The sequence below is a fragment of the Gobius niger genome (genome assembly GCF_951799975.1).
Source record: "Gobius niger genome assembly, chromosome: 4".
Taxonomy (NCBI): Eukaryota; Metazoa; Chordata; class Actinopteri; order Gobiiformes; family Gobiidae; genus Gobius; species Gobius niger.
Window position 1 is genome coordinate 24,573,236 of NC_136855.1, and position 22,577 is coordinate 24,595,812.

At 41.0% G+C, this 22,577-nt stretch overlaps 2 protein-coding genes across 3 annotated transcripts in view; both read left to right on the plus strand.

Annotated features, from left to right (window-relative positions):
• The window catches only part of LOC306962704 (phosphatidate phosphatase LPIN1-like), a 113,669-nt gene extending 102,289 nt beyond the window's left edge, over positions 1–11,380 (plus strand). The window contains exon 25 of the mRNA XM_079555932.1: positions 11,370–11,380. The gene's annotated coding sequence lies outside the window, so the exon portion shown is untranslated. The remainder of the gene's footprint in view (positions 1–11,369) is intronic.
• Positions 11,381–11,584: 204 nt separating this feature from the next.
• mdga1 (MAM domain containing glycosylphosphatidylinositol anchor 1) overlaps positions 11,585–22,577 on the plus strand; it is a 151,610-nt gene continuing 140,617 nt past the window's right edge. For both annotated transcript variants that reach the window (XM_079555928.1, XM_079555929.1), the window contains exons 1-2: positions 11,585–12,096; positions 12,984–13,073. In XM_079555928.1, the coding sequence (XP_079412054.1) occupies positions 13,007–13,073 (67 nt within the window). In that variant the 5' untranslated portion in view covers positions 11,585–12,096; positions 12,984–13,006. The remainder of the gene's footprint in view (positions 12,097–12,983; positions 13,074–22,577) is intronic.

The window sequence follows — 22,577 nt, forward strand, 5'->3', positions numbered from 1 at the left end:
TAATCAGACTTTTTGTTCCATAACCCTCAGAATTTTTTAAGAAGTCAAAAATGATTGTGTTACTGTGTCCCACCTCAGCAGTGATGGGAGAGGCCCTGCTTATGTAGCTCAACAACCCCACCACATCCATGCACAGATTTGGCCTTTTAAAGGCATGTGGTCCAAAACGTTTGAATTGAAGAAATGGGAGTGAGACAAAAAGTGTCATTGTAAAATGTCACTTTTTACATCTTAGTTTCACCGTAGTTTCACAAGCGGTTTTGAATCTTTCAAATGACTGAGGTGTGAGGTAAATCAGACAGAAGTTTTGCATCGTGCTTTCATTCATGCCCTCGATCTAACAGGGAGTTACCATTTTGACATTGAACTAACTCTCAGTTCAAATTGATAGAGTTCAATCCACTGGTGATAACAGAGAAGTGTTTGCGTGAGTGAAAGACAGGCATGCCATAAAAGGGAAGGCCTTAAAGACCAATAAAGTGCAGCTCTTCAAAGCCATAATATCCCATGTTCAATTTAGTTCGAGCCCAGCACCACCGTGCTCCATTGCATACAGTGCGCCACTTCTCATGAAGCAACAATCGCTTTAACCCATGTCACTTCTATGCCAACCAGATTCTCTCAGTAGTGACTGACTAACCAGCCTTTTGATGACTGCCACGCTGCACTGCTGGGAGCTCGCCCAGCTCTGCACGGGCCTGGTCCACACATCTTGCATGTGTTGTGTGGCATTGCGGAGGATTGGAAGTGGCCTCACTGAACAAGGCAGGAGCTGCATGTCAGAGGTACGTGCATCCCCAAAATAGAATAGATCTTTTTAAAATATGCATTTTCATTTATTGCCTGGTAACCTTCACCTGGCAAGAGCCAATTTGATATTACAATGCCAATTACATTAGCGCTGATATAAATCCCACTCAGGCTTAAATTGTTCAGGGATAGGATGCATTTTTGGAGCAACATTTGGTAGTTGGATCAAGCATCAATATTTAGTTGTGACAAATGTTATGTGTGTAAAGTATGTAGCAGCATAGGGCAAGTCATTCTCAGACACTTAGTTAGAAATTGCTCATATACTATCGGCAGATGCTAGGGAGGTGTGAAGTCACCATTACAATCCTGTTTACCAAGTGTCTCTCGGAGGCACCACTGGCCACCAGGGGGTGGTATTACAGCCATGTCAGCTCCCCACCATGAGGACCAAAGAGATGGGCTTTCCTCGCCCATTGGTGCGAGTGCACGGGATATGCTTATGTCATTATTGTGTTTTCGTCCTGAATTAGGGACTGTAGATTGAAATGAAATATGTATACGCCCAAAAACATCGCCAGGTGAAGGATAAATAAATAATAAAAATGTCAGAGAATCTGTCAACTTGCCCTATAGTGTTTTTCTATCGTCGCCATGTTGTTAATTTGTATCCATTTAGTCCAAACCACGTTTTGTTTCAGATTCAAACAGATCAGTGGGAGCCGCACAAGATGGATTCTCAAGTCTGTAAACTCACAAATGAGAATTCAGTTCCAGGCAAGGTTATGCTAACCTCTCAGCAGCTACATGTAGCCGACAGTATTGCCTAATAAAGCAAATCAACGTTTCACTTTACATTTAAACATAACATATCAAAGGCTCTCATTTGTAATAAATATTAAATATGCAGTTATGCTGTATCCATTTGTATTTTTGTACAAATCCTAAGAATATGGGCTCCAAGTGTCCAAGTGCAGTGGTTATTTCAGAATTCATTCATTTCTAAAAGTACAACATGAGTTGCAGATTCTTTTAAAATAGCAAAACGAAACGAGCAGGAGATGCTGTTAACAGGGAATAATTTCTGCAGAACCTGTGAATATTTGGTTCTAATAATGTATTGGGAATGTTATGTTTTACTGTACCTTTGGAGAACCTTCAGCAAAGTTTTTGGCTTGGTTACAAACTAACCAATAGAGAACCACAGGCAAACATTTGAGCGTTTTGTGTTAACATGGGACAATCATTACAGCCAGTTCTACCAAACGTAAAGCTCATAATAAAAATGTGCAACTTTCAAAGCAAGAAACATTAACACTCAATATACTCAGTAGAGCAATATCAAAAATATATGTACAGAATAGCTATTTGCCTTAAGTCTGGTGGACCAGGCTGTGACAACAACAACAACAACAACAACGACAACAATGACAACATTATTCTGGTTTATTAAGACCATCTTACCATCTTCAACATTTAAGTTCAACAATTTGTCATAAAACATATACTCACATTTTAACACTCCCTCATTAAACTGAATTTTTTACCGCTGAAATATATGAGTTCCCTCTCAATTTTATTTTCTCTGCTTTCCCTACAATTGTTGCGAGCACACCATGTCCGTGGGCTCGGCAGCATTCCCATCATTCACAGGTCATGGGCAGAAACACAGACGCTATAACAACAACACAACAACTTATTCAAAGCACCCGCAGTTCCCTCCGGATTCATCTCGTCTCGCGGCGGCAGACCCTAATTGGGAAGAGAGATGTCACACTGAGATTGCTATTGGAAATTGGGACTCGGAGTCGATTCTCATCACTCTCACATAGCTGATCAGTGCCAGAACAGCGAGCCCCTCATCTGATTCGTGCTTATTTATTGTAGCGCTCAATTAACATGTGCTTGCTACAATCTTCTAGGTACTTTACATGGAGTCTATTCATATCAACGCTCCATTCTTTCCGGTCTAAAATGTTTCTCTGTTAATTTGCTTCCTTTGACTTAATTAGTGTTGTGTGCGATTTTTCCCGCAATAAGCTAATGGTGGGGGCCATCATTTTGAGGACAAAAATGAATTAGGCTAGCACCATAGGAACTGAAGCAGCTAAAAGGATCCATAACATTACAGTGATTGCTATTGTGTTGATTATCAGGAAACGCTACATTTGTATTAGGTACAAGGCATTTTTTCTTGGGGTTGTCAATGAGTCTTTGTTTTTATTAAAAGAAAACAAGGGAAATTATTCAATTTAATGTTGGCTGGTGGTTAAGGCCCAACGTTATAGCTCCTGTCACCTGCAACACTATATGTCCTGAAACATTTTTATTTATTTATTTTATTTTCAATTCCTTCAACAAACCTTTAACCTGTTCATACCACCCAAACAATTGCATGATGTCATATTTTTAATGGCCATTACATGGAAACATTCAAAGGAAAGCATGGAATAAGTAAGTGAACCCAGGAATCTCGCTGAACTGCAGCAGTTTAGTAAAGAGGAATGGTCCAAGATTCATCCTTATCGATGTGTTGTTGCAACAAAAGGACAATCAGCAGCTATTTAATACAAGGGACCACTTACTTATTCCACGCTGTTGTGAATGTCTTAAATCTTTCTGCAAAATATCTTGATAAACTTGTGAATGAAAACCAAAGTTTAATTGTCTGGGAAGAACACACAACGTCGTGTGTGGAGGAAAAATGCACACACCAACATCAAAACCCTACGCCCACTGTGAAGTCTGCAGGAGCATCATGGTGAGGGGCCGTTTTGTTGCCTCAGGGCCTGGACAACGTGCTGTCATCAACAGAAAAATTAATTCACAAGTTTGTCAAAATATTTTGCAATAATTCACAACAGTGTTGAATAAGAAAGTGAACCCTTGTATTAAATAGCTTTTTTTTTGGCAGCAATAACTTCATCCAGATGTTTTCTGTAGTTGCAGATTAAACGTGCACAACGATCAAGATGAATCTTGGACCATTCCTCTTTACTAAACTGCTGCAGTTCAGCAAAATTCCTGGGTTCACTTACTTATTCCATGCTTTCCTGTGCATGTTTCCATGTTATGGCCATTAAAAATATGATAAAATGTTTGGGTGGTATTAGTTAAAGCAGACACTGTTTACTCATTCTTGTAATTTTGATGAAGATCAGACCAAGTTTTATGACCAATTTAGGCAGAAATAAGAAAAATTCCAAAGTGTTCACATACATTTTCCTCCCTTTGTAAGTCGTGTTTCACTCACACAGACTCATAGTTTTAGAAACTAGAAGGTCTTGGCTTCGAATGAGGTTTCACACTGGCTGTAAGGTTTCATGTCAATATGCTTTGAGATTTGGATATGCACAATTGCTAACCCTAACCCTAAGATGGCGGGTAACAGGTTAAAAGCCTTCCAAATTGAAAGTCTTTTGTAAAGTAGCAAATCTTTAGTTTTTTGACTTTCTTGTGTCTTTCTCAGTCAGGTCTTGAATTCTCGTTACTCCTTTCTAAAAGGTTTGTTTGAAGGGAGACACTGAGGGTCCGCAGACTCTGGGCACTGGGCCAGGTGCAGCTTAGACTTTCTCTGAGATGGCCCTCCTTTCTCCTCGCTGCTAATTGACTGTGGGAGGACAATTGTGCAGATGCCATTGACTTGACTACCATCAATAGAGGCATTTGTGGTCGAGTCTGTGTTCGCTAGCAACCTCTGACACACATTTTTTCATGCAAGGAACACAACATATGGACAACCAGGCTTGACTACTGCTCTTTTCGAAATCATGATTTTATAATGTAATGTATGTGGCTTAGATGGTAGAGATTGTAGAAGGTTTCCCATTCAAAACCTGGCTCCCGCAAGTGCAGACTGTAATTAGCGATGTCTTTGGGAAATGCACTTCACCCACCTTCTCTGTGTGACTGCAATGTGTGACTGAGTGAATGAATGGTGGGCAGGTAGAGCAAGCTGCATCACAGCATGTGGAGGGAATAATGGCCAACTGTAGTGCTTTGAGAAGCCACTCAAGTTGAGAAAAAGCAACACATATCCAAGACAGTTTTGTTTTTATTCCAGGCTTTTTGTACTTGACATTGTTATAATAATAAAAATACAACTGTGTAATACCAATCTTTTCTTTTCTTTCACTTTCCTTTGGCAAAGCACATCTGTCTGGTGCTACACAAATACACTTTACAATACACTAATTGTGCATAAGAGTTTGCTCAGTTTCTGGTGAGCCGCTAAGTGAGGCCCTGATGCAATGGCTGCTTGTTAGTGCTGTGTGATAAAGAATCAGTTACTGAGAGCAAAGCTGTGAAAAATGAATCTGCAAATTATGTCACTCCACTTGAAGCGCCGGGTTTGAAACAATTTGAAGCAAATTTGCACATTTTATTACCTTGTAGAAGAAGATGTTTAGCAAATCTCAAATTCTACAGCAAGGAGTCACACCTGCAGGGACTCACTCTGGAAATTACCATTTCCAGTTGGAGCTTTGGGAAGTTGCTGACAGGAAAACAACCATGTTACTTCTTGAGGTACCAGCAAAAACATAATATGTATGAATTATGTATTTAAATGATCAGGCAAGCAGTTTTCAGTTTGCACACAATCTAGACCAGTGTTTCTCATCTGGTGTGGCGTCGACCACAACCATCACTTATGGCAACAAGCCTTTACCCATATGATTTGGGGAGACCGGGGGTATTTGTCACACTTTTTTCCCAGAGTTTGCTCCTCATCAACAGAAAATCCCACAGGAGTCACACCTGCTTTAAATGAAAACTTGAACCCTTGACTTGAAGAAGACCTTGCTCTGTTTATTCTATCATATTGCATTAAATAGTTATTAACTATCAAACACAACAAAATCGACTGTGACAATGTGCCCCATGTGCGGGGCAAGTTGTCACAAGGTGAGGGTTGGTTTTCACCATTGTTTTTTTTTATGTTAACTTGACATTTGATAAACCTTTGTAACTTTTTTGGCTTTTTGAGATAAAAGGACAAAATATGCCAGATGTGTTCATGACACTCATTTGATCTAATTGTTGATTTTTTTGCAAAATGCTGTATGAGGTGTAAAAATGTACAAATTCATTAACATATTCGGCCTCTATAAAAGCTAATGTTAAAGCAGAATGAAGCAACTCTTGCTCCTAGAGGCCATAAGTGCAACTGCAGGTGTCGTGGTGATGTTGTGATTTTTTTAACGTAGCCTATTAATTGTCTGTAGTAAATACTACGCTGACAGAAAAGGCGAAGGGAGAGAGGGATATTGTACATCCAATTACATAATGGGGAAAAAAAAATCACTCAAACTTAAAAAACTTAAACAATAACCTACTGTTTAAAGTGGTGCTAGCCCGCAGTTAGCTTTGCCTGTGAGCTTCTTCTTCGTCATTCTATTAGTGTGTATTGGTTGCTCTGGTCCGGTGGCAGTCAAGTTGCAATTGTGGTTTTCTGGCCAGAGACACAGGGGAGATGAAAGACCCTCCAATCATCCCATTAACACTTGTATTACCCCCAGAGGGACTACGAAAAGGTGTTGTTAAGGAGAACAAGTGACTTAGTATTGCTTTAAAATAAAGTGATCAGAAAAAACATATTAAACATATTAGTCCCACCATGTTATACCCCATGTGACAAATAACCCCTCAGTTTTTGTGACCAATAACCCAGAGTGTCCACTTAACCAACAGTGTAAGCGAGCTAACAACGGCTTTAGCACGCTAGCTCTAAAATGGCTCAAATGGAAGCTAACATCTGTGTCTTTCAGGTGAGTGACTTGTGTTTAAGGCACTAAGTAAAGGAAAGCTCTCATTACCGAAATAACCCCAACATTGAAGTTTGGGGCAAAGGCATAAAAACAATTTAAATGTGCCCTGTCCTCATGTCTTCAGTCCAAATGAGAAAATTATTATTGGAAGAGATGGGAAATAACAATACACATATTATACATATCAGCACCATACAGCGCCCTCTAGTGTGGCTATAAAAAGCAATGTGACCAACAGCCCCTGTCTCCAACCCCTGGAAGATAAGTTTGTTCTAAAAAACAAAACGGTATTTCCTCACAGATAATGTCCCCCGGGAAAGCCCTGCGACTCACTCATAATGTTTCCGTGACCCACCAGTTGAGAAACACTGATCTATAGAGTAACTGGAGGAAAAGGTGAGTGAAGTCTTTTTCCTGTGACTGCGCCGAACAACGTGAACATTTCATAGCCCTAACCTTCAACCAAATTGACCAGCTCATGTGAATGAATCAATTCGCTGCAGCAAATTGTCTCCTGAAGAAAAAGAGTCAGAGCAAACTGGAAACATTGTCATGGCCGAACATAAAGACAGAGCAGAGTGTCAGTGGCAATATGAGTATAGTAGTGATGTGAATAATTTGGCAGATCCAAGCATCCAAGGTATTGAAGTAATTTATTTTGCCCTAATACATACTGCAAGACAATAAGTAGTAAGATCTTTTAACCAGTAGTGCAATAAAAGATGATGGTAATTACTCATACTGTGTGAGTAAGGTATTTTGTCAACCCAAGCTGTGCCCATTTTTTGTTTTCTTTTGGTTCTCTTTTTCTCCTCCTCACCTTTCCCTTACTTCCTGGTAAGGGTGCTGCAGCAGTGTTGGTTGGGTAATGAGGATCAGTGTTGTTTTAAACATGAAATGGTTGTATAAAGAGGGGCCCGGCGGGGTGGAATCAATAAGAACCATTACCTCTTCTCTCTAATGATGCTGCCACCTCCTCTACACACACTGCCCCGTGTCTCTGGCCATTCCCGTACACATTCCGATATCAGATGGGAGGAGGTTATGAATTATCGAATCCCAAGGGCAACGTGCCTGGCCGCCAATTACGCGCTTGAAAAATGACCCTTTCTTCGGACGCGTGAGCGTGCATGTGAGAGAGAGGGAGAGGCTGACAGAACAGCTGGTGTCAAACTATAATGGACCGTCACGCTTCCTCTGCCTGCTTGTCTGACTGTGGCACACTTAATCTGAATTTTTCTTACTTAACTTGCTCATGTTTGGGTGATGCAAGATTCATACACACTATAAAACACGTCAAGCCATTTAGGGAAGTGACAGCCCCAGGTTTTTAACTGTTCCATAAGGAAACTGTGTTTTGCATCCACTGGGGAACCTGTCTGGACACTATGTAGAAGACAGGGACCTACCTACTAACCTACAGATTCTGAGCTAAGGTCTGTTCCGTGTGCACCTTGCTGGGGAATCATCCAATTATGCATGTTTTGGGTTGATGGGGAAGGAGAAAATGCACCAACACACATAACATCTCGTCATGGTACGCCAACTGAATCTGCTTTCTTGTGGTGAGTGTTGTAGTGAACTGATAACATACTGTATGTAGAGCAGGGGTTTCGGAACTTTATATTTATATATCTTTATATTGAGTGCCTCATATCAAAGTGTATACAGTGTGGAGGGTCACTGCAGTGAAATACAGTGAAAATTTCAACTGAGTGAGCTTAGCAGAGTTTTAACCCTTGCCCCACACCTTTTATTTAGGCTCGGAAGCTTAAAACCAAAAGTGTTAGTTTTTGAGAATTGTTTATTATGAAAAGTACCATCTCTGGTGATGTGTGCCAATTCAACAAGAAACCTGAGGGCCACCAAAGATTGGTCTGAGAGGCACATTTGGTCCCTGGGCCGCACTTTGGGCACCCCTGAGAGGAACACTGGTCAGTGTGGTCCGATGGCCATTGTCCGAAGTGAAACTGGTGAATGACAGTTTATTATGGAGCTGCGGATTCTGCATAACATATGAGATAATGACGCTATATGCAAGGCGGCATTAGATTACTGTAAGTCATCGATAACCTTTTTTATATATTAATTTGATCAGGATGTTTGTATTTCAGGGCATCACCTTTGTAAGTTATAAATGTATATTTCAACAATGGTTTTGGAAAGGAAAGGAGTTTTGGAAAGGAAAGGTTTGTGACCATGTCTGTATAGCGCCTTTCGGAAACAGTTACAGAAAGGCCTTGTACGTCGGGGATTGAACCCAGGACCTAACTCTGGCTGTGAAGCATGAGTGCTAACCACTGCCCTGCTGTGCCGTGCTGAAGATGACTGCCAATTTATTAGTGCCCTCTGGGAGTCTGCAGTGAGCAATACCGTGTGATCGAGATGGCTTGATTTCATTTGTGACTCCTGCCAATTGCATTATTGAACAATGTATAGACTGTGGTAATGATAACATGTTTTATTTACGGTTATATTATTATTAATATTATGCACATCAATGGTTTACTCACCAGTTAAAATCAGTATTCAATATTATATATGGTGCTTATATGGGCAATGTGAGTCTTGCCTGAGGACAAGATAGTTTATGCATTACTAGCAGTTGGTATTGGAAGAGTTAGCAAATAAATTTACTTTACATTTCATATTTGTTGAACTGCATGATTTGACTTCACCACAAAGAATCTGTGTTTTATCATTAAATGTATTTATTGTAATGGTTGATGCCAAGACTAAATAAACAACCCATCATGAGTTTGCAAGCAGCAATATCCTGTGGTACCTGGCAATCAATGTAATCTGCTCATGAGCCCTTTCATGAGGAGACTTGTACAGAGCAGGTATTGGTTGCAGAGCTGGTGAGGGATGCTAATTGAAGGAACTATATACTTATTATAGAACTTATTAACAGTGTATGTGTTCATAAAGCAACAGGTGATAATTGTTTCTCCTCTTTACACCCTCCTGCTGCTGCGGGTCTGTCCTGTGCGCTCTGGGCTTGTCTCCTGTCGCCTGTCACTTCTGTCTCGCAGGTACGAGTGGGTCCCTCTCAGGCCTCGTCATGCTGACATGTTGAGCTGTCACGACTGATCCTGTTTATGGCGTCTCTATTTAAATAAAAAAATACTTGACTTTCATTGTCTGTCAGCGTGGATGGCTAGCTGTCAGCCACACACTCACTCACAAGCAAACAATGAAGTTATTGCTGGTCTCCTGTGTATCTTTTCTGTCCATTTAGCTATTTCTATGTGGGGAAGTGCATGGTGCTGATATACAGCATTTGAGCTGTGATTGAATTACACTGATGGGAACATCAATTACTGAGCGTGGTACCAGAAATGATTTAACCAAGCTCCTCAGATAGCATTACACTCTGCAGTGCATTGCTGGCTCCTAAAACAACAGTCTGCTGCGGCAGAACATAAAATAGAAAAATGAACAATTGAACCTCTAATATATTAGAACATCATTTTGTATCTTTTTCATTATTGTCTGTCCCTTCCTTTTTCATTTATCTGGGCTTGGTGTTAGCACAAACACTTCAGTATATTCAATTTTTGTTCCAATTGCTACCTATAAATCTAATAGTTAGTATACTTCAAATATAAACAGGTCCCAAACCAGAGAAACATGTCTCTTTCATCAGGTATTGATTTGCCCGTGCTCTCACTGTACATTGTGTCACTTAAACAGCACTTGGGTTAAAGTGCACCTCCAGATGAACCTGGAACAAAGAGGCTTTCTGTTCACAAGGTCTTTGAAGTAAGGCCAGACTAAGGTTAGGGCCAAGGCCACACTAACAGGAGCCCAATAGCACTCATGACTGTACTCATCATTACAGCAAGTGTTTTCAGAGATTCACACCCTGTATGCGAAGGCATGGGCGGCATGATAAGGCCTGCCTATTCATGCGTAGGTTTCTTCTGGGTATTTCTGCTACCATAATATGCTTCCTCCCTTCTTTGCTCTTTTAACATGGTGATTGTTTGCAGATTGTGTAAATGTGACTGGACTGTTTTACTGTTGACAAGTTCTCATCCAAGTACATATGAGTGTATTGTTGACTGTGACATGCACATTACAGACAAATGTACAACTAAGTCAGGCACACAATCCTAATATACAATGTGCAAGATGCTGATTGTAAGTTTGTGTAACCTTCATGCTCTATAAAAAAAAAAGAGAGGGAGAGAGAAAAAGACATTGCCTGCAGTATATACAGTAAAACGTATCTCATTACTGTCATATTGCACCCTCGTAATGGGGCTCATGCGTATCTCAAGGGTTTGTGTCCCTCATGTTTCTCACATACCAAGTCAGATTACAACTGAAACACTCCCTCTAGCGGCTTTGTTGACCACTGCATCACTTGCGGCACCGGAACAGCTCCACAGTCGAGCAAGTGGGGATGAGAAGAGATAGACCATGAATTGAAAGCGCTCGCAACTGTATGGAACTAAACACGTGGGGGCTCACGAAACTATTTTGCCTGTCATAAATAATTGGTCCTGCGGGAGGGGGAGGTGCAGTTAAGGGCTGCTCCATTAGGAATTAGACAAAGTATCGCGCCTTTAATTGGCAGCTTGGTGTTGGTCGGGGGTATTAAGTCTGCACAAGGCTCTACAAGATAAAAGAAGTCCAAACAAAGTGCGGGAACCCTTGGCACTGGAAGACATCCTGTTGCGCAAAGAGAGGATATTCAAATGAGTGCCAAGTCAGAGTCATTGAAATTCCTGTCCCTGTCTAAATCAGTGATCCAGGTGCTTGACCTTACGGAACTAACTTTATGCACACGCGATTGCACATCCAGCGAGAAGTCTCGAGTTCCCTCATTACGCACAAGGAAACCATTTCAGGCATTGTGCGAATCCCACTTGTTTGGGTGGTTTGAAGGCTAAACTACAAGAACAAAGGAATACGGCTCTTTCAACAACCTGTTCGGCTCCAAAGTGCGAATCCTAGGCTCATCTGTGTGTATTTCAGTATGCCAGTCTCCTCCTCCTATCTCTACTCCTCTCTCTCCGTTCACAGACAGGGGCGGTCGTTCTCAGTCTGCGCACATATTCCACTTGGCCACAATCACTCGGAGTCCACAGACACAGCGCTGATTGAACGAGAGGAGGAAAAGGGGAGGCTCGTTTTCAGAGCACATGATTGTGTTAACGCTGGGGTTCCACTGTGGAGCAGTGATTCCTGTCTGAGGCTGAGAAAAAAAAAAGGCACAACAGAGTTTAAATCCACTGAAGGGGCCAGGATGGTTCTAACTGTTTTTTAGTTTTTAAGCTTTGTTTTCTTGAGGAAAGAGTCTCCAACAGTGCATTCTTTCCGTGCGTAAAAGGGAGAAAAAAAAGTTCAGCATATTGGACAAGCATTGAGCGGCTTTGGAGCATTACAAACTCTGTGACATTTTCTGCGGACACTGCAGGGCTTATACAGGATCTAAAGAGGGATTTTTAACTTTAAAAAAAAATCCTTCTGTGACGGTGAGGTGCGGAGAAATTGCATTCGGAAAATCCGGAGGAGTGCGCACAGCGCGGCGTCCGCACTGACCAGAAAGACGGGACCTGGCAGCAAGGTAAGCTATGGCTATAAACCTGTCCACAATGTCCTTATCTGACGATTCCCTCTCGCTCACTTATAATGTTGCCTATTGCATTACAGTAACATAAAGACATACGCTCCGACTGTCCACTGTGGCACATGCATCTTTGCTCTGTAACTGGGAGTTTTGAAGTTTTATTGACTTTAGAGCATCAAGTCAAACGCGGCAAAACAACAATATAATTATGAAATTAATTTATGAATTTATTTGAGCGTAAGATAATTGAACAGCTCAGTCAAATCGGAAGGTTTTCATTATTTTATGATGTTTGGCAAACTTTCAGGGAACACTTTTATAACTGTACAAAAATGTAGATGCCAAAGATGGACAGAGAGAAGTGCAGAGGAGACTTCTGAGTTAATCAAGAATATCCATTGTGGAAAAAGCAGTCCTTCATTAACCCAGATAGGCAGTGGCAAACTCACTATCAAAACTTGTAAAAATTAATGTGTTCATCCAGGTTGTCCTTGCAGGCAGTGAGTGTCTCCGGTGACCCCACTTGTTCCTTATAATCCCTGCAAATGCTCAAACTAATCCATGTGTGTTTTGTCCTATGTTCTCGCTACCTGCTCCAAATTCAGAGAACCAATGGGACCTTTGTCACACTTTGCCACAGACAAGTCCAATCCCGTCAATCTCTCTCGACTACACAGGCTTCTTGTAAGCCCCCCCCTTAATCCATGATTTTTGATTGAATTACCTGGCCTTTGGGTTGAATGAGGATATACAGTAGGCTGCGTGCCCAGGCTAAATTGCTTTGTAATATTATTGTCAGGGCTTAAAATGTTGAAATCTACTGGCACAGAAAAACATTTTTCCTGGCCGTGTACTAACTTATTTCTGCTTGTGCCCTCTTTTAGGTTATGATGCAACTGAGCTGAACATGGGGTTTTTCTGGATTTTGTTATTCTGCTGCATTTGCTCGCATGTCAGGGCCCAAGGAGTTTATGGTAAGAAAATCAAATTTACTAATGGTCCTCTAATAGCACTCCACATCAAAGCGGCGGCTATACTCGATCGAGCTACAATGTTAATTTGTTCAATTATTAGCCCGTAGCCTTAATTAAAAGGCTTCTCAGTGGCATATATGAGTTTCACTACCACATGCTAATAAGAGTGTCTGTAATAACTGGCATTTAAAGTAGTGAGAGAATAGCTTCAGGGAGGATCGACAGCAAATTAACTTGAAAGGGGGGTATTAATTCTTCGAAAGTCACAGGCGGTGGCTGGAAAACATCCAACAATACGGGAGAGAGGAACCCACCTAGTGTAAATCTAATTCTATTCCACTCCCAGGTTCGTATAAATCTTCATGGCAGAATTATGAACGCACAGGGAAAAGGAGACAAAAACAAAGTCATCGTCAGAATTCAGGGGACATTTCACAGACAGCGGCATTTTGCTGCATTCAAAGTTTTGAATGAGAATAATGCAATGCAGAACCAGAGGCAAAAGTAACACAAATCAGATTAAAGTATTATATGTAATTACACATTGAGAGTAACGACTGTTTCTGTTTTTGCCGCCATCATTACTGCTAGTATTACAATTGATCCCGATCTTCAAGGCATTACACAACGTCCGACCTTTTTCAAGAATGTTGAAATACTGTGCTTCACCAAAAGTGTTTATTTCCTTGCACTTCCAAACATAACTTTTTAAGGACATAGACCATGGCTGTTTGCTCTCAAGACTCATTGATTTACGCTGCGCTGTGGTTCACTTTCTTTCTGATGCAAGCGTTTGGCCAGATATGTGTACTGTCCCTCTGGGCTAGGTAAACACACAAAATGATCTGTCAGCTCTGATCCTGCGATTTTGACGGCTAAAGCCATGTGGCAGCCATAGAAAACAAGCTTTGTTTAGTGGTAGTGGGGAAGAGTGCTTCTTGTCATAAGCAATCGCATGGGTCCCACTGTCGCACTAGGGCACACTCGCATTGGCTCAGCATGCACTCAAGTGAAGGGGTTTATTCATTTATTAATCTATTTGTTTGAGGAAAAAAAAAGAAGCCAGGTTCATTTTAATGTTGATTTCTTTTGAGAGGGTCGATTGATAAAATGATATTATCTGTGAACTAGCTGCAGAGAGGCACAACTCGAATGCCAAACAATTTTTTGCTTTCCCGCTACCATGTTTCTTATATTCATTCTGTGGTATTTGTGGGAAAACTGCATCAAAAAGAAAGAAACAGATCTTCACAATGATATCCATTACTGTTCATGTTTCAGAGCCGTACAAAAGATCCGATTCCGTCATGTGCTAATCAGCCTGTAACTCCATACACTGCCATTGACTTTGTATTATGTTATGTATCTATGCTTTTGAGCCGATCATTACATCGATATTTACTGCCTCGCCTTTCCCTTCTATTTCGGGTATTATTCTGACACAAAGGTGGCTTTGTACTGTGACAGTGCTGGATAAGGTCAGCAGGTACACAATTTGAGCATGATCTGTTTTATAGGACATGTCAAACATGGCCTATTCTATAAAACAGGCTTTACATCATTTTTTTTTATAGCATGACATGGCTTATCCGGGATCATCTTTATTTCACGTTGGGGATTTTCTTGATCTGTTTCCCAGGATTTCCAGTACGAGGCTCAGCTCATTACAGTTTTACACCCAGTGCATTTGACATTTAGGAAATGAATTATTGTTATAGGACACTGCATATTTTGCATAAGTGTTTGAGTTGTGTCTGATATCATCCTGGCAAATATGTAATCTTATTCTGGTATTTGTTCGTTGTACTCAAAATGTCCTGCATGTTTTGAATGCCTGTGTGTTCCCTCTGGCTTCCTTTGACTGTCCAAATAGATGCATAACTTAGTAATTCGTGAATGTATCCATAGTGAATGAGAGAGAAATTACAGTCACAGGTTTGTCCTCATTGACACACACTGATTTCTTTCTCAAACAACGACCTAAAAAAAACATAATAAGCTGATTGGAATTGATAATTTATGCATGTGTGCCTCGCGGGCTCTGTCACAAATTCTCATCAGATGTTGCATTGGTGGGGCGCACATAGCTGGAGTTTACTCTAGTGTCTTCTTTTGCAAAGTTGCCTTTTTTTTTTTTTTTGTCACTGCTGAGGGAGTCCCTGCTCTGCGTGAGTATGTTAGATCCACATTTCTCCTGCGACGCTTGTGAAAGTAGTGCTCAGCTGTGCGTACCTGCGGAGTAACTGTTTTATGTTGGCAAATCAGCGGCAATCAGGGGGGTTATTCGGGAAGAACAAATCGCTTTACAATTTTTTGTGCCATGCTGGAAAACAACCAGGACATTATGGTTGTTTTTAACAGTTTACATATAAGTGCAATTTTTCTTTTTTTTTTTTAAACTTGTTTAGCACTTGCAGGAGTAGGCAGATGCGACTTGGTGTCCATCGGGAGCCGAAGCGTTGCGAGTGTTGCTAGATTGATGTCAGCGCTTTATGGCTGTGAGCTTCATTTACTGTGGCCGCCCCCGGGTCCATTTGAAAACTGTGTGTGTGTGTGTGTTTACTTAGGACTCCATGTGCAGGTGGTGGCTCTCATCTGTGTGTGTTAGCGAGAGAGCGAGAGAGAGAGAGAGACAAGACGCGGGAAGGGAGTGAAAATGGAGGAAAGAAAAAAAAAATGCATGTGTGTTATGTCCAAAGCTGCGAGTGCGCCTGTTTGTTGGCATGTGGGAAGTGTTTGTGCGTCCGCCTCACTTTTCTTCCCACCGCAACAGTTTGCTTGCTCAGCAGGGACTTGTAGATCCGTCACTGTTTCTCTTGCAGCGCCTCGCCATCGATTGTGCTTGTGTGAGTTTTGATAAGCTGTCAAATAGCTCCCATCTCGTGTCAGTCCAAAAGATTGAATGGTCTGCAAATTAGCCTCAAAAGCAGATGAAAGATAACAGTTTGATGTGATAGATGCTGTTTGATAATTGATTTATTGCTTTTTTAATTTTTTTCATTTAATTTTAGAACAGAGTGGGCCGCCTCTTCTTTTAGTAGAGTGCGTGGACTTATCACACATTGTACTTTGGGTACTCAAAATTGCAGTAAAAAGACTGGTGTTTAGTATCAATTTACCATAATGATAGTAAGGCCATCCCTACCTCTCTATATACAGTATATGTACAGCAAAGCGGATTTGATCAATAACTTATACTTGAGCAGTTCATATTAGGGCCTGGTTCTTGATGCTCAGAACTGTCTGTTTTACTAATGGGGTGTACATCTTTAAAGCAATGCTATGTAACTTGTTTACCTTAATGAATCCTTTTCGTAGTTCCGCTGGGGGTAATACAAGTGTTAATGGGATGAGTGGAGGGTCTTTCATCTCCCCTTGGTGTCTCTGGCCAGAAAACCAAAATTGCAACTTGACAGCCACCAGACAGGAGCAACCAATACACACTAATAGAATCACGAAAAAGAAGCTAACAGGCTAACGGGCAAAGCTAACTGCGGGCTAGCGCCACTTTAAATAGTATTTAAAGCCAAGTTTGAGTGAAAGAAATTATTTCTATTGCGTAATTGGATGTACAATATCCCTCTATCCCTTTGCCCTTTTCTGTCAGTGTAGTATTTACTCTCACAGACACTTAATAACAGTTAATAAATAAAAATAGCAACTTGCTATGACGACGCTGCAACCCCTTAAAATACCTGAGCCCTTAGGACCTGCTGTTATGGTCCGGGCATTTGGATGCAATGTGACACCTGGAGGAACCTTCTTCAAAGTTAGACTTCACATCAGAAACCATGAGTGACAGTAACATGACGCTAAATACATTGTGGCCTTTATTTTCAGTAAAAAGGCTCACAGACAAACAGGTGAAGAAGGAAGTCATGGAGGTTATGCTTTAGCCAGAACTTTAAACATGTGCTGTATATTCTGGAACTAAAGTATGTAGTGAATCAATTCAACATGAAATGGAAATTATAATTAAACACACTTTTTGAAAATCACATGATTGATGCAAATAAAGGTTGAAAAAATATCCATAATATTATCTGATGTAGGGTCATGTGTGTCCCAGTTCCTCTGAGTCATGGTGAGTCATGTTGGACCATGACAGACGTGGACAGGACTGTGGTAGATCTACTTTTAGTAGGGCAATAGTTACTATAGTAACCGGTGTCAAAGGAATGAACCTCATGAACTTCTTCTGTAACATGGGCCTGTCCACATCAGTCCTGCTGCACCACAAGTCAGAGGAACTGGGACAAATCACTCTACAGCAGATACAATTGACATGATTTTTTTCCTTCAGTTTTGTTATAAATAATAGATTTTCACACAAATGAGTTACTAAAATATACTGAAATTTCAATGTTTTATTCATACATCCAGCAGAAGTATGAAAGATCTGTCTAACGCGGAGCCTCCATGACTTCCTTCTTCACCTGTCGGGCTGAAGAGCAATGAGGCCTCAGCCTTTTTGTTCAAAATGAAAATTGCACTTGTAGCGTCATGTTTTAGCGTCATGTTACTGTCACTGACGGTGTCTGACCTAAAGTGTAACTCTGAAGCCAAAGAAATCACAGTGACTCAGATTAAGACGGAGAGTAAGTAAGAGTAAGGTTAAGATTCAGTTCACAGTGCAGATCACAATCTAGTGTAGGAGCATTGCCATTACAGGAAGTTAGCATTGGCTTCATTTATACATATAAATAATAGCAAATAACATTAGATTACCTGAATAATGGCAGGTTTGGGATCTGCTAATTGCAACAGTTAAAAGTGCTAGTTTCGTATTTGTTTTAGATTTGTGTCTTGCACTTCTTGACCCACTGCACTTTCAGCCTATGGTTATTTTTAGAATGCTGTACCTTTTAGCCGCAGATGTCCCTCTTCCTATACCTCTGTTGTTCTACGGGCTGAACGCTTATTCTCACAAATTCCCAGAGTTCTAAAACAGACAGCCTCAGAGGATGTGACTTATCCTCTGACGGATTTCCGACAGTTCCAACATCAATACAAACAAGTTGTACCAGAAAAGTGTCTCTTCAACTTCTTTTTCTGTGCTGCGTCACACTCTGCCAAGCAACACAGTTCACAGGGACACCAAATTATTGATCGCTCACAAAGTCACACCGAACCATTAGCTGCAACTCCAAGACGGCATCAGTTCCGCAATATGATGCTTCATTACTGATTTGTGAGCCGGGAATAATGAACTCAAATCTAAGCTTGTACTTACACCTTCATAGGAACACAACGTGACTATTCATTTGTGAAAAGTTTGAAAAAAGCTCGCTTCAGGGAATTGGTTTCATATTTTTCTCAACATCCCTCTTCGTTGGTTGAACAGTTAGTCCGTGTATTACTCCCCTCTATACGGTTTTTACTTCTTCTAAATGCATCCTACATAGAAGAAGATTACTGGTGTGTATATGGGAATGTGAGAAAGAAATCTGTCTGAAATCAGAGCTATTTAGACTTAATGGGCAAATTAATTTAACTTAAATACAAGTCATAATTTGGTTGTGCTTTAAAAGTCTGAGAGAGTTCCGGCGTCGCCACTGGCCACACAACAAAGTGGTACGAAGATCCAAAAAGTTATGGAAAAAAAAAAGAAAAGTTTAATATGCCTTAATTGCACTTAAACTTAACATAACTTTGAAGATGTTGCCTAAGGAGGGTTGCACGCTTGGGAATTCAGTTCAGAAATGCCCAACATTTGAGGATCCTTAATGCTCGGAGCCATCCTGCTGCAGTCGCTGGCAGCCTCTCGCAGGTTGAAAGGCACTGACCTAGAAAGACGACATTTCCAGGTTTACCGACCCTGGCCACTGTGTGCACCAAGTTCCCCCGTGACTTTAACTCTCCCCCCTTCCTCCTCTGCTCATTCACGTCAGCACTTTTTTTTTTTGTTTGTCTCTTTTATGTCTTCCCGCTGCTGAGTTTATTTTGGATGCTGAATATTGCCCTTTTCTAATAAGCATTCATAATTTATGGGCGGCTCTGGGGCAACGAGGAGAGGAAGAGGGAGAGAGGGGAGAGAGACGGTGATAGGAAGAGACTTGAAGCATTAATCTGAGATGTGTTTGATAGTGCTTTACCTCCCACAGATGGACACCTACCGCTCTGCCCACACGCCACACAACATTGTTTTTCATCTTCAAGTGCACGTTTGCATGGGTCAAAGCAGAGTAGACACTTTTATTTCCAGTGTTTGTGAAGTACGAGCGAATGATGCTTTTCACGTAAATGATTCCATGACTGCTTTTCAACTTATTGGCTAAGTAAGATCTTGTTTGCGTTAGCGCTGCATGAGCAAATAACAATAATGATTAATCGCGCATATAAGCTGCCACCCTTGCAGTTTAGGCACACACATATCAAAAATGGCCTGGGTTTTTCCATACTGTGTGTTTAGCAGATCATATTTTAGTCTCCTCTCAAATGTTAATGTAGATTATGAACTGAAAACATAAATCGCTAAATATAATGGCAATTGCAGCACTGAGGTAGTTGTGGTAGTACCATGTCCGATTGTAGTTAAGATTACTATACTTTACTTTACTCATGACCTCCCTTAAGTACACGCCGTACAAGCACCCAGGCTACTTGCTGTTTATTGTTGTATAGATTTCACGTCCTCGATTTGAGCTCTCTAAACTCTTATCAATTTCACTTATTAATTGAGCAATTGACCTTGATTAAGATTCAAAAGTTGGCATAATAACGGGCTTAATCTTTCCAAAGCTCGGGGTATTACGTGGGATTTTGAATTTCACATCATTAGCGAAACACACAAATGAACCGTTTAGAAATATTGAACTGCTACACTGTTCGGAGCTCCTAAGATCACGGTGCTATTGCTATTAGCTCCAGTCCATGGTCCAATGAAGGATATCGCACCTGTGAAAACAATCTACGCTGGAAAACTATAGTAGACAGCTACAATTAACCACGATTTGACTTTACCGCTCTGTGCCTCTTGTCCGTCAGTTTGAATCAGGCTTTAATCATTGTGTACAATACTGTGTCGTCTGGTTGATTTTGTTGTCTTGAGGGCAGCCATAATATCATTGGGGTCACGCTGGGAGCAAGGCCAAACAATTTAAACGTTACAGTGATTCAGCGCAGCCTCGTCTCTAATGCCTTCTGTACAGTCGTTTTCTCTCTTCATCTCCTTTGCCGCAAATTCCTGTTCTTCTCGCACAAAGCCTTGATATTGCAGGTCGGTAACAATTCTATTAACCTATGGGTCATCGGCGGAGGCATAGGCCTGTGTCTGGAGCGATGTGTTGACCGCGTTTTACACTGGCCCCGCTGCCTACAGGGCGAAAGGATAACAGTGCTCACAGAATCACAACTTGGGAGGTCAGATTTATTACCCAAGGACTATACCTTTCAATGAGAGGGCAAGGCGGGCACGGGCAGCGTGTGGAAAGGTGCGGCTCGCCTCAGTGTAATATTAGGCGATCAATTTAAACTTAATGGAATTATCAAAAGAATTCAGATTGGCCAAGCTTAACAAGTTATTATGGGAAACACGACTTTCTTTGGCACCTAAGCGGGTTTTTCAGGTGCAGTCACATCGCACTATGTAGATCCTTTGGCTTTATTCTCCAGCAGCAGATGCACGTATCCGACAGCTATGTTCAATACTTAAAACTTCGGGAAGCATAGTATATTATTTAACAGGATCTTCGAAAGGAGTGTAATATTCTTCACATAGTTTTAAAGAGTCAAATTCTGCTATGCATGAACCTCTTACCCCCCGCCTTAAAGCAGAACTAAATAACTCATGCTCTTTGAGGCCATAAGCGTCACTGCAGGTGTCGTTTTTTTACTCCTTAAGAGTAAATACTACACTGCCAGAAAAGACAAAGGGAGAGAGGGATATTGTACATCCAATTACACAAGAGAGAGATTTTTTTTCACGCAAATCTGGCTGTAAATACTGTTTAAGTGGAGCTAGCCCGCAGCTAGCTTTGCCCGTTAGCTTGTGAGCTTCTTCGTGATTCCATTAGTGTGTATTGGGGCCTCCGGGTCGGTTTTCTGGCCAGAGACACCAGGGGGAGATGAAAGATACCCCAGTTATCCCATTAACACTTGTATTACCCCCAGAGGGACTACGGAAAGGATTTATTAAGGTAAACAAGTTATTTAGTACTGCTTTAACTAAGCCCCCCCAGTTCGGCTATACCCAAATCTAAAAGCTTCTCGACTGGAACGTTTACAGCCTGTAGGCCCGTGTAACACCTCATTTGAGAGCTAAGACCTACAATACTGATCTGAACGTTTTTGTCGCGTTGTCACCGTTTTTATGTCACATTTTTGTCATTGTTTGTGGCTTCTTCATCGCTTTTTTGACGTGTTTTTGTTGTGTTATTGTTGCTATTTTGGCACCTTATCAAGTTTTAATCCTCGTTTTTGTTGCTAGTTTGACGCTTTGTTCAAGAAGCTTTTAGTTTTGGTTAAAGTCAAACTGAAGAAAATATGCTCGGTTCATGTGGGGGTTAAGAGGTTAAACACATTGTGGGAATCACTTCTAAATTTTATGCAGTACTCATTTGTTTTTCATTTCGTCTTGAAATTGATGTTCATTTGAGGCCACAGCCCAGCAGGGTCTCCTTACGTGTGTCTGCACAAAAGTACGCAGCATCCTGGTGTAGTCGTGTCATGGCCAAATTCGTCTTACCTTTCACCAAGCGAGCCTCCTTCCTTTTGCACCGTTTTCTCTTAAAACCTGGGATGTTCTGTTCATGTTAATTACTTGCTCACGCGCCGGAGCCCACACACAGCCTCGACGTTCAGCCGCTGCAGCGCTCTCGTGCACTCACCTTCTACTGAACTCTTAGATTATTACCTCACTCTCACCCACTCTCCTCTCGGTGCGGCGGGAGGCGTTAGTCAGTGTCAAACAAGCACATGTACAAATATGTGACACTGTAAATGTGGACTTGAAAAAAAATACCAGTGGTTGGAATTTAGCCTCCACAAAGGATCCACACAGCTATTGCAAGCATGCATTATACTTTTGTATAAGACTTCAGTTTTTGAGCCATCCTTCAAACAGTGCCTCAGGGTAATCTGTCTGGAGGACATCAGAAATGAAGATTAGCTAAGAGGAGGTTTTAGCCTACAGCAGAGGAAGGCAAGTTTGCTGGGAGACCTTGTTTTAACAGTATGGTATTGGGGAAAAAAATAAAGTTTAGGTACTGCTGGAATAAAAAAAAAATAAAAGTAAGCAGGTAGCAAAAAAACTAAAGTATATCTTTAGATACCAAGTTTTGAGGCCTGTTCTGGTACAGCATTAGAGGAAGTTACTTGTTTGATTCAACTTAAATGAATGAATGAATGAATGAATGAATGAATGAATGAATGAATGAATGAATGAATCAATGAATGAATGAATCAATCAATCAATCAATCAATCAATGAATCAATGAATCAATCAATCAATCAATCAATCAATCAATCAATCAATCAATCAATCAATCAATCAATCAATCAATC